We start from the raw sequence: 13,403 nt of genomic DNA, 5'->3' as shown, positions 1-13,403 counted from the left end.
ATATAATATACTAATATATTATATTATTAATGTACATTAGTCGACATACTATCGACATAATAGGAAAAACTGTATTTTTTTCGGTTATTTGGACCGATTTAGTCAACATTTCTGAAATATAGAAACTGTCGATCAAAATAAATTGATTTTTATATTACCATCCATTTTCATGTCAATGAACCTCGACATCAACATATGTTGGGCGACATTAGCGAAATTTCACGGCATTTGAAACAACACTCATAACCATTTGAATCAAATTGAACAAAACCCTAAAAACATAGGGTTATTTAGTTCTTGTGGTTTTTGGTCCTTCTTACCGATTTGTCAATTGGTTCTCATAACCATTTGTGCAATGGCTCTAGTGTTGTCCCTCTTTTGACTTAACGTGGCCTTTCCATCATAGTTTGAGGGTAAAAGGTCATTTTTAATATTTAAGGTCTAAAGTGGGAATTTTACAAAGCTCAAGGTTTGTTAGAACAAAAAATCATTAGGCTGAGTTTGGAAGGAGCACAAATGCAAATATATAGAGTGCAAAAGCTTATATTTTGTATTATTTTGTATGTATATACGCTGTGCATATTTGCATTTGTACTCTTTGCAAACTGAGCCTTAGTTAAACTGATCTAATTCAAATCTCAAATAATGGTTAATTTAATCGAGTGGAATTGAATTTAGACATACCACTATTTAAATTCTATCCAATTTGCATCTCTATTCTTATGAGTTTTTAGATCTTCTATACTATGTTTAACCATATGTATAATCTATATTACTTTTGCCCTCTCTCAAAATCCTTCAGTCCTCTTATTGATCAAATGCACTGCTATCCAAGGGATGCCATATTGAATCACAATCATGTCCTAAACTGGTTGCCAAAATGAAAACCCTAAATCAAAGTGCTAGGATGTGACATCATTATACACTAATGGTTGGTAGAGATTCCAGTAAAAGTGTTCACCGGCTCACTCACCAAAGCCTTGCTCCCAAATACAGCTGAAGCTCCTTCTCTTGCAGCTATTACACACTACAATCATTCTTAGTTTGACACTCAATATATAAGATAACATTTGTGCAATATATGAAAGAGTACTTATATGAGAAGCCTTAAAACTGAATTGGCTCAAAAAATCTAAGAATGTAACATACTTTGCAAATCTTGCCAAGTTCCTATTAGGGGTGCAACTTGGGTGGGTTCAACCTGAGCCGGAGCTAACCCAGCCCAAACTTTTACACAGCCTGGGCTTGAATTTTCGGTCTTCATGCTGGGCTCGTAACCAAGAATTCAGGTATTTATTTTTTTTAGGATGAGTCCAAGCCTAGCCCTTAGGTAGCCTGAAGCCGGTCCAAGCCTGATCCGACTATAAACATGCACACATACATACATATATAAATAATATTAATGTATATATGTATACAAATGTGTGTATATATATATATATATATATATATATATATACACACACACACACATTTGTATACATATTTACATATATACATACATATATGTATACATATTTGCATAAAATGTATACATATGCATAATTTTAGAGTGGATTCATTGATCAAATCAAGCATGACTTAGGCCTGAGCCTAATCCAAGTGCATCAGATTAAAATAAAGGTTGAACTCAAGTTAGGAAGATTAGGCTTGACCTTGGACTTATATTTTAAGCCTATCTTAGGATTGGACCTAGGTTACCCGGCATGAACATCTAATCTTTGCTACAAATCCAAAGTGCTACAATTTTGGGATTTGCAAGTCCCACCTATGATTCTAGGTTAATTACAAGTCTGGATGACTTGTGAGTCCAACTGACTTAGGATCCCATTTATGTGTGATTATGAATGAATTGCAAATCTCATATATATGTGAAGCAAGATGTGTTGAGTTTCCCGCACCCCGGCCTATAATGCTTTTAACCTATGATTGAAGCAGATGGTCAGACAATTTGACCCACCACACAGATACATTTTAGCTAGGTTCATTTTACCTTGACCCATCTAGTTGCATAAAGGCATTGACCTGGTCAATGATTTAGTGACTCAGCTGGTTTAACTATGAATTTGTTTGACTTGGTCAATGGCTCACGCTTCCATGTATTTGTTCTTATTATTTGTTTTGTGTATTGGTTAGTGTCGGAATCAGATTCAAAATCCCTTAGAACCGGAATTCTCTATTCTCCTTACCCATTTGATTCATACGGGAACCGAAATCAGTTAGCATGAGATTTTCATTTCCCAAGGGAAGAGGAGGGAATGACCATTCTCATTTCAAATGGGAGAACACCATTCCACTAAAAATGAGAATTAGATTTCGATTCCATCGATTTCAATTTAAAACCCCTATTCCCATGGACCCTAAAAAGCTATTTTGATTCTGATTCCAAACACTTTTTCTCATGAACCAAACGGACCCTAAAAACAAAAATCTCAATAAATCACAGGTTGCTCATTTTACTGGGCGTTCTCTCAAAAGTTCACACGTCAAGCTATTATTATTGCTAACTTGATGTTCTTTCTTCCAGTTAAGGCTGCGTAATCCAAACACAGAAAATTAGCTTTCTTAGGAAGAGAACAAAACAAGCCATAGAACATGAACAGTGTGGCAATCCCTCCACGGAACTCCTGAAACGGCTTTCCGTTTGCAGCCGAGCATGTTCATTCCGTGCGCTTGGCCATTTACTTCTGTTTGGCACATTACCTATACGTAGCCAATAGCGATGGGTTCCTCCTCCCAAGAACAACGTACGTAACTTCTTTCAGATTTATCAACCTCTCTGCTTTCATTTGATCATGATGACGATACCATCAGATTACCTTCTTGATACGGATGATCTCCTGAGTCCTGAGTGAGCTAACCTTTAGTAACTGACGTCCGTGGTCTTGGGTATCATGGAGCTTGTCTCTGTCTTACGTGCAAGTTTTGAACTTGTTGCTATACTCATCGACTCATCCTTTTTCTGGTAACTTCTACAGCTGAAGACCTTGGGTACTCTAGTGATTAAAGCGCCTTCACATATATAGAGTTGTGACTTGTGAAGAGTTGGAGAGGAGGAAAACAGAAGCAGAGAGAGAGAGAGAGAGAGAGAGAGAGAGAGAGAGAGCTGAGATGGAGTGGAGGATGTTCTATCTGGATTTGGTGATGGTGCCTCCAGCGCTGCTGGTCACAATTGTCTATAACGGTTTGTTATGGTATAAAGTTCGAACCAAACCACTCACCACCGTCATCGGTGTCGATTCAATCTGCCGGCGTGCATGGGTCTCTGCCATGATGAAGGTATTATATAAAAACTAACCAGTTCCATCCTCTGTATATAGTAGCTAGGATTCTGATGTGCATGCCTTCGTTCATACTGAATGTTATGTGGGTTTAAGGGTGGTTTGATCTCTGTTGATTTATAGGACTATTTAAAGTGCAAATAGATTAATCTTCCACATGTAGAGAAATAAAAAACCGAAATTAAAGAAATAAAGAAATTTATTATATGCTTGTGGTGTTAAAGGTGAATCTTTGGCTCCACACACCACAAAAGAAAATTTGTGTGTGTGTGGGTTAAGATGATATTTAATCCCTTTGATTAGAGCTGAAAAGAAGTTGGATCAGATTCGATTTGAATTTAGTTGATGGATCGAATTCAGATATATCTTAATCCGATCCCTTTTGTTTATGAAATATTATAAATATATATTATTACAATTCTAATCGAATGCAATTCGAAGATATTCGAATTCCAATTCAAATCATACCCTGACGAATTCTTATCAGATTCGGAGCAATCAAGTTTCTTATGAGATCGAACCGGATATATCCTTTGCTAAATCCAATCCGGTCCATTTACATCCTACATTATATGTTAGATGCTTAGAAGCAGTTTTCCATTTAATCGTGCTGTTTTCATTTACAAGTTTGCTTGATTTACCTTTTAACACTCTTTTATAAATCCCAAACTTTATTCCAGTAGAGGGGCGATCACCTTAAATTTTAGGGGTTTTTATAGTTCAATCCACCCTTATGGTGAAGCTAAAATTTTTAATGGTGGACTGAATCCTTCCTGTGAATTGATGCTAAATTCATGGACAGGATGCGGTTTATAAAGGCTACTAATAGACTAGGAGAGGGTTGCATTTCAAATTCCTGAGATGAATTGCATCAATCCACTTATTTTATTAACCATTTTCAAAAGTAAATTTTAGTAACACCTTGATCAACCATTGATATGGTGTAAAAAAAGATCAACAAGATTCCTATTGACCTTCTTTACATTGCAGGTGACTAACTATTAAAAGGAAGATTTATCACAAACCATAACAAAGCTATGCATGAATCAGATAATTAAAAAGTCTTCAAATCATTTTAATTGTGGAACCAATGGTGAGTCCTGATCCTGATCCTGATCCTGCCTGCTCTGATGATGAGCCTCAGACCAATTAAAGCTCATCCTCAAACGAAAGCCACTCATTCCCTTAATTAAAGCTCCCTTTGCCTCGTACAATTCGTAGCTTGGATATCCACATATTCTCAACTGATTGATGTTGCCACCCACAGACTGGATACCTTGATGGGATTGCCAAGAATATGCCCCACTGCAAGTGGAGACACTATTGACGTACGTTGGATCAATACTTTATGTGACCTACTGACCCAAGTGCTAGCTCCCCACGAAATTATTTAGGCCTCCTCCTAGTATTATGGTGTCAATGGATCGGTTTTGGATTGGACTGAACCTAGCCTGTTGTAATAAATTTATATTGTATTGGATTGGATTAAGTTAATATTTGGTCCATTGATATGAGATAACAATAGAGGTGTCAATGGATCCGGCTTAGGTTGAAACCAAGGTTTAAAGTATTGATACGGGCCGATCCAATACAATCTCTTATTTATTTTTTTGAAACCAGTTCAGAAGAGTCACTTTAAGGCCAGTTACCCTCTGAATCAGTGTCTGATCCAATACAATCCTTGGAGGGGTGTATCGAGAAGCCATTGGCATAATACATATCAGCCAATACATATCGATACTTTGAATAACCGATCTAAATCAAAACGAATTTGAACATATTAGAAGGTCCGGGCATTGAATTGGATTGATCCAAAATATTTATTAGATTGGATTGGACCTGATCCATTAATAATGGACCCACATTGGACTGAATCGGATTGGACCAAGTCCAGTCCAATTGACACCCTTAATATTAACTGGCATGCATTTTGTGGTGACTCGTATTTCTTGACACAATAGTAACAAGACAACCCAAAGACCCCTCAATAAAATGCAAACATGTCAGTTAAGCTGGGCTCTACCATGATACCTAAATGCATGAAGTCTGATGAAAAATTTGTGATCAATCAATTGGTACCAGAAAAGTATTAACCAATCAAGTGGAATTAATTTATCAAAATTAATTTATCAAAACTGTTCTCCCGTACCATGTCTTTTCAGCATCATAATTTTTTTCCATTTAAGATTTCAAATGCTGGTTTACTCACATTTTATTGGGATGGCTTGAGACAAGATTGTAGAAAATGTTGCCCATATCAGCCAGGGTCAGAATTGATAGGCTCAAAGTATAGTTGGGGTGGATGTCAGGTCGAAATTGATGCCAATTTACAGGCGGGCATTGGAGTATAGAGTGGGGCGTTTTTGACCATTTGAATGTTTATAGCTCTGCAATGAAAATCAGATATCTGAATTGGGCCTGTCCGTACTTCTCCGTTCTTCTAAGGTATGATAGGATATCATATTGAGGGATGACCATTTGTTGCCTGAAATTTCAAAGTTATTCTGAGGCCATTAGAAAAGAATTCGGATTTGATCAATCCTCAGAACACCATCCTCACACTGTCCTCACAGCCCTGTTGTCCATTAGGAATAATTCTCCATGACTAAAAATATATAATCCCTTGCAGTTGTGCAATAGAAAAGACCAGCTAGCAATCCAATCCACTCCTTTTGGTTTTGAACAATGGATTCCAAATGGGTTTTCAAATTTGGTTGTAAGTCGGTAAGGTCTCTCCTCACTGCCGGCCAGTCAGGCGCATTAACCAGTGGACTGATGCTTGATGGGAGTGACTGCCAATTCATAGTAGGGTGTGCCATCAATTACCATTCCAGTCTTAGCACAAATAAATGGTGCCCCTAGTGTGAAGAAAACCTTTGTGAGTAAAAATCCCTTTCAGCATTTGGTCGGACGAGTCAGCCAATAATTCTTGTTTCCCTGCTTACTTTGCTCAGTGCCGACCAGGTCCGGCACCATCTTATTAGCCACTTGAATTGGTAAGAAACAGCCTGTCTTCATCTCAATACATATTCATTTTCATCGATCTATCAACTTTTTTTGTGTCAATGGTGTAGCGTGCAAATAAATAAATGCTATGTGTTAGATAAGGAACTTTATTAGGCCATTGTGCGCATCCCACTAGCATTGAATACTCGGTTAGATGATAAAACATACCAACCAAAGTCCTAAAAGTTGGATACTATTCATCAAAGTTATTAAACATGACTCATCTGGATGGCCGGACTTCCGGCCGGCCAACCTTATCCTAGAACTAGATGGTCAATTGGTGATTGTTCTTTCCAAAAAATGAAATCCTAGAACTTGATGGTCGATCGGTGGACCAAACGTTTCGGTAGCTGACTGTTGATTCCACCTCCATTCAGTGTCTGAGGACGTTGGTGATAATTGCTATAGCACCAACAGTTTCTTACTGAAACACAATTACTTATCTTCATGAGACATGGCACTACAAACAAGAACTCGTTTGAACATTGGCAAGATTTGTGATGTATCAGTCTGCATCGAATTTCGCTTTTATCTTTTATTCTTTTTTAGACTTTTCTCAAACTAGTTCAGAGGGTTGGTTTAAGTCCCATCAATACGTATCTATATTTTGAACCTTCAACATTAGTATAAAACAAAAACGTTGAACTAACAAATATATAAGCTTTTAATTAAAATTCTTCCTCTTTTTAACTTTTATTTTTAAGAGGATAAAGTAATTAAAGACCACTCAATCGACAAAGAAAGAAAGAAAAAGTAGGATCAAGAGAAAAGCTAGTCATACATCTAAAGCAGAAAGAAAAAGCACACAAACAAATAAATAATAAATAAATAAAACATGTTGAGCATTAGGGTTATTTTGTTACAATATAATTCATATTGTACAACATGAGTTTTATTAGTATAGAGCATAAAGTTATAAAATAACCAGAAGATTTTGTTCAGAAAATGTGATAAAAGATCTAAGGGGGTATTCCTTTTTGGGATTTTGAGAGGGGGAGAAATTAATAAACTCATGTTCTTTTATTTTTATTTTTGTTTTTTTTTTACTATTTGTATGAGAACAGGGAAAGTTTATTTTTTTGTGTATCACTTATCGAGATAAGTGATACCCATCTCTTAGGTGAATAAATTGACTTTTTCATCTGGGAAAAATTGCCAACACTGATTGGATGGAACAAAAAACGCCCCTTTTGATAATGGGATTTTAATGGCTAAAATGGCCATTATTTTATTTTCCTAAAAAATAAAAAAAACATGGATAAATATAACTTATAGAAAAGCCAACACTTGTATTGTCATTGTCTCTATGTGGAGTCTGAGTCTCTCTTCTTTTTCTCTGTAAATTTCAATTGCATTTGGACGAGCTCACTGTCATTAGTTGTATCTTCTCCTTTTCCTACCCATAGAATAATATAGCTTCAGTCCCATTTGTCACAATTATTTGCGTGGACATGGCGTCTCTTAGACTCAAGCTATTTGCTGCCTAGATCTCAGGACTGCCTTTACAGGTTTTTTAACTCTAGAGCGTTTCACATTCCAGATAAAATCTTATAAGAGGTTAAATTCTAACTCTTAGAAAAGTTTATCCACTCACATAAAATTCACACATTTAGCATCCTAATACCTAAAAAGTGGCCACTTCAAATGTTATGGTAGTAACTAAATTTTATTCAAACACAACCATTTCAAAAGTAACAATTGAACAAATAATTTAACTTAAAAATAATATTCAAAATATTAAATGAATAAAAATAAAAACAAATAAAATTCATAAAAAATAACTAAACAATTAATACAAATGGTGTGAGTTTCATTCGTTTAGATGAAATAGTTTATTAATTGCAAGCTAGATTTAACATTTTGTGGAAGCATAACCTAATGGTGTGAGTTTCATTTAACCTCTTAAGTCATATTAAAAACAAAATAAGTTAATAGTAATTTTCAAACAAAGTAGGTCAGAATAGATTACAAAGATGTAAGACTTATGCTAATTTTTCTAATTTAATTTTTTTTATGGTTAAATAGTAAATTTCAAATTAAATGATATTGTAGTTGCTTCTTAATATAAATCATTCTCAAGATATAACATGATATGTTTCTTAAATCATATAAAAGGTCTAACCTAAATGTCTAATATAAATAATTTAAGAAATTATAATAATTTAGATTAATTAATGATCCCTTATTACGGAATTAATCATTCCTAGTGTATAGTTCACAAGGAAACCAAGCTCTACCTTCCTTACACGTGTAAGATTAATGATATTGACATGCACGTGGATGCCATGTTTTGCTTCACACGTCAATTGCGTGAGCATTGGCCACCTTTTGACCTATTTTCTCCTGAAAATCCTCGTCGGATTCTCTCTCAATACAATCTGCACCTCTATCTATCACAATGCCCTTAAAAAAGTTTGAAACTATATTTTTAAAGATTTATCTTCTTTTCCCTGTTAAAATGGTCCTATAAACGCTAAAAAAACACTGAATTTTTAATTGTAAAATGGCGATAAATCATTAAAATAAGGAATGCCAAACGCAGCCTTATGCCCAAAGAACGAATTATTCTTCCTCCTGAAACTCATTTGACATTCCAATCCTCCCTTTTTAAGTGATCTGTTGGATATGTTCTACGAACAACTGATTAATGGGAGGAGAATAAAATATATATTCATCTTCTGTTGGAAGGTGTATAACAGGAAAACCGCCAGAATATATCCAGCCTAATAGTTGACATAAAAAATAGTAAATTCTTTCTTGCATTCTGAGGTGTTAGAACTTAGAACCCGTTGTCTTTTTATGGGTATATACCTAGGGAAAGAAGCATTTCAATATGTTGGGGCTTCTAGAACCCATGTTATGTTGTGTTTTTGATTATGGTGGTGTTTGGTATTGTGGTCGTGTGGAGCTGTTTCATTGCCACACAAGCGTCACATATAGGTTTTTTTGACTGTACATGCATTTGGACTATGTGAAAGTGAATTTCTATTCCTTTGGGCCTTTGATACTTGTCTAATAATGACACTTATATATCATAGAGAGAATGACGGTTCAGCCCAGGGTCAGAATTTTTAGGCCTAAAGTATAGTTGGGGTGGGTACTAATTTGGAAGTGTAATAGGGGTTTTTGACATTTTGAATGTTTATAGCTGTACAGTGAAAATCAAAAATCTACATTGGGTCTGTCAATACTTCTTCATATATTATATACAGACATTGTAGATCGTGCCAAAACACTCCACTCTCCCGATTTTCAATGCTTAAATCGAGTGCAAAGCAACACCTCAACAATATCATGATACCAAACACCCTTTATGGTGTTGGCTACATAAATCTTGTTCCATCATTCTATTCTGCTGGGTGTCATACATATGTTAAAATTCACTGTCTAACATAGAGCTTATATATTTCAATTAATTATTGGTAAAGGATTAAAAAATCTAAAAATAATGTTGTTTCAGAATTTAAAGAATTTTCATTTTTTTTTTTCTGTCTGTAACAATTGTAAGTGATATTATAGATGATGACGAAATTGTGGGTCAAAATGCTATAATAGAGAAATGGGGTTATGGAATTGGTGTTGAATTCTATGGTGGAATTTTACAAAAGTATCCTTGAAGAATTCTTGGAGTGGCACTTAGAGTTATTTTGGGGAGCATAGAGTGGCATTCATTAAGGTCAATGGCCAAAAGTTGGGCAAACTCCAACTTTAATTATAGGAATAAGCCTTGTCTTTTACCTAAAAAGTTAAAGGTGGTTCTATTCACTATATGACCCTTGCCCCAAATCAAGTCCAAATGCATTGTGTTATCTCTCTATATAAAGGGAACTGAGCTGTGAGCACACCAAAAGAATAAGAATTCATACATACATAGAGAGAGAGAGATGGTGTGGAGGAAGTGCTATCTGGATTTGGTCTTAGTGCCATTGGGGTTTCTGGCCACCCTTATTTATCATATTTGGTTATGGCATAAAGTTCGAACCCAACCTTTCACCACCATCATTGGAACCAATTCCGCCGGCCGACGTTTATGGGTTGCGACCATGGTGAAGGTAATGCAAAGGAAAACCAACTTTTCCTTCCATCTACTCACAGAAGCTCAGTTTGGAAGGAGTATAAATGTAAATATATAGAGTACAAAATCTTCTATTTTGTATTATTTTGCATTGTACATATTTGCATTTATATATACTCTTTCCAAACTGAGCCAGAATAACAGAAATTGCCCACTTCTACAAAATATTTTTACATTTAGACTATCTTTGGTTGGATAGGAAATAAGAGAAAGTTCAGATCATGGATTTTTATGAATTTCCTTAAGAATTTCTGTCAACTTTTTTTTTTCTAATTTCTCCATTATCTTCTATCAAACCAGACACAGCATTAGGGGTGGTTGTTTGATGTGTCTTTCACTAGTATGGTTAGCGCTTTCAAACTTTAACTTTTGAAACCATGCATGCAAAAAACAGAAAGCTTTGTTCAGTACTAATTGAACATGCTGTGGTTGATGATGGTATATTGGAATATTGGATAATGACTGAGTTCATTTTCTTTGTTATTTACATCATACCAAAGCAGAAATGTTGCCATATAGGAATACATCATCATCAATAGATGTTGATAGAAAGCAATGACCATGACTGTAGAATATTCTCCACCTTTCATGGTTTCTTATGGTGATTGAGGTTTTCACATATACGACTCTGCTGATATGTATGTCATGTGATGACATGTATGCCACAATTAAATGCCCAGTTCTGTATGAAAGTTATTACAAATTTAAATTTATAGGTACATTAATTTGCTTTGTTATTCTCAATATATAAATTAATCTCTTTTCAAAAAAAAAAAAAAAAAAAAGAAAAACTGCCAAATCTTAACTGAGTAACATCTGTATGAAGAGATTTGTTTAATTGTATTAATATGTTAGAGCTAGAATTATTGCCTGAATGCAGCAGAGCAATCAAAAGCGCCATTACCCAATATTGTCTGTCAGGTCTATCTTGGGTCTTGGGAAGGGTGGACTGAACTGAGTTTCAGCTTTGTTTTTGGCACTTTTTTAACAAAGTGGTCACTTTGATCAGTCCAGACTCACAGACGAATTCATATCTTCCTATGAATGGTAACATGTAAATACAGAAGTTGTTCTCTGAATTTGAGGGGAATCCTCAATAACACATAAATGCATAACACATTCTCATGCTTATCAGCCCAACATTTTAGTATTTTACCACTGCACCAAGCAATTATACTTTCATAACTAAAGTTTTTTTTTTGTTGGGTTCTCAGGATAATGACAAGAAGAATATATTAGCCGTTCAGACCATTCGAAATGCGATTATGGGTTCGACCCTGATGGCCACTACATCGATCCTGCTTTGCACTGGCTTAGCGGCTGTCCTCAGTAGCACTTATAGTATTAAGAAACCACTTAATGACGATGTCTTTGGAGCGCATGGTGAATTCATGATGGCGTTGAAATATGTCACTCTCCTCTTGATCTTTCTCTTTGCTTTTCTCTGTTATTCTCTGTCTATTCGGTTTGTGAACCAGGTGAACTTCCTCATCAACTCCACTCAGGACCCTTTGGGCATAGTGACTCCCGAATATATCTCTGAACTACTGGAGAAAAGTTTCACCCTCAACACTGTTGGCAACAGGCTTTTCTACTCAGCCCTACCTCTTCTTCTTTGGATCTTTGGTCCAGTACTTGTCTTCTTGAGTTCAATAACCATGGTTCCAATACTGTACAATCTGGATTTTGTTTTTGGGGGTGGGAAGAGTGGGATCAAGGAGAAGGTTGGCGAGAAGAACAAGGATTTTGTATCAGTGTGAATTGAATGAGACAATTATCAAAGAGCTGCGCTCCCTCAGATTGATTGTATTAGATGGGTCCTTCCTTTGATAATATGCATTCATGGGTTCTGCATAACTGATTGAATATGTGAAGACATCTCGTTTTTCCATCTTTGTTAATTTTAAAAGTTGGTGCTTATGTGTATAACATTTTAAGTATGGTTGCATGTATATATTTGTAATGTGATTATTTAACTCGAAGTCGGCTGTAATAAAAGTGAAAGGATATACTTTTTTTTCATGGAAAAAAGAAAAAGAATAGTGATCTTGTAAGTGGAGAGAAGGTTATATACCATCACTGAATGTAAGCGAAGTGACGGAGTAGACACAACTTCCACAACATAAACATCTAAAACCAGTTATAATGTATGTGTTTGGTTTCATGGGCATTAATAGATAGAGCGGCTGTTTGGCATCTTTGCCATTTTTTGGAGCAATGGAGCCACATCAGTGCCACATAGGAAAAAATGGTGCTTCAGGAAATAACCATATGTTTGGAACCGTTTTTCCATAGAAAACAGTGCTCCAAACCATGCATTGGAAATCGGGAAGGTATGGCTTGGAGCAACGCCAAATTTGGCGTTTCCTGGAATTGCAGCTTGTTGCTGCTAACAGGGCAGTGATGTGGCACTGGATAATGGGTAGAAGTGCAGAAAACGTTTCTTGGAGCATTAGTACCGAACAAAAAAAAGTTGTTGCTCCAGGAAACGTCCTACCTGGCAGCAACGATTCCAAACAAGAAAAAAACACTGTTTTCTCAGAAAATGGTGCTTCCAACCCACATATCAGCAGCACTGTTTTCTGAAAAATACGGTGCTGCAAAGATGCCAAACATATACAGGGTGTTTATTGCTTTAAAAGTTCATTTGGAAAACTTACTTTAAACGTTTATTGTTTTAATTGTTTTCAAGTAACATTCCATAAAGTTATTTTCCACCTCAGCTTAAAATACCATATAAGCATTTCATTCCAACTAATATTGGGGAGTTGGGGGTAACTTCAAATTCTTGTTTGTCCAATGACTCATAGACACAAATTTAAGTATTAATGTAGTAGTGTTTTTCTAATAAACACCCAGGAAACAACATAGCTAATATTGTGTCTCAACATGACAAAAGTCAATAGTGGAGGCCACTTGGGTTGTAGGATTGGGTAAGAGGGTAGGCTCAGGTTTACCTAAGAATGATAATGGGCTGGGCCTGATTCTGGGCTTATGGTTTATTTATAAAATGTTAAATATATTTAATATTTTATAGTATA

At 35.6% G+C, this 13,403-nt stretch overlaps 1 protein-coding gene across 2 annotated transcripts; it reads left to right on the top strand.

The window, feature by feature from the left end:
• The first annotated feature begins 2,448 nt into the window (after window positions 1–2,448).
• On the top strand, window positions 2,449–12,399 carry LOC148844209 (uncharacterized). 2 transcript variants are annotated; one of them, XM_088957914.1, is made up of 3 exons: window positions 2,449–2,747; window positions 2,979–3,279; window positions 11,577–12,399. In XM_088957914.1, the coding sequence occupies exons 2-3, from the start codon at window positions 3,112–3,114 to the stop codon at window positions 12,120–12,122; spliced, it is 714 nt and encodes a 237-aa protein (XP_088814040.1). In that variant the 5' UTR covers window positions 2,449–2,747; window positions 2,979–3,111; the 3' UTR covers window positions 12,123–12,399. The 2 variants fall into 2 exon arrangements, with proteins under 2 accessions (XP_088814040.1, XP_088814039.1); XM_088957913.1 differs by lacking the exons at window positions 2,449–2,747; window positions 2,979–3,279 and adding an exon at window positions 10,131–10,339.
• Window positions 12,400–13,403: the final 1,004 nt, after the last annotated feature.

This window comes from Nelumbo lutea, chromosome 8 (assembly GCF_056320005.1).
Source record: "Nelumbo lutea isolate HS-2025 chromosome 8, American lotus-T2T, whole genome shotgun sequence".
Taxonomy (NCBI): Eukaryota; Viridiplantae; Streptophyta; class Magnoliopsida; order Proteales; family Nelumbonaceae; genus Nelumbo; species Nelumbo lutea.
This window is presented reverse-complemented; position numbering and strand designations above follow the sequence as displayed.

What these genes read in the sequence shown, in the direction of transcription:
- LOC148844209 (XM_088957914.1), top strand. Translation starts at nt 3,112, where the DNA reads ATGGAGTGGAGGATGTTCTATCTGGATTTGGTGATGGTGCCTCCAGCG. An exon ending in GGGTCTCTGCCATGATGAAG is followed by an intron (nt 3,280 to 11,576) that starts GTATTATATAAA and finishes TTGGGTTCTCAG; the next exon opens with GATAATGACAAGAAGAATAT.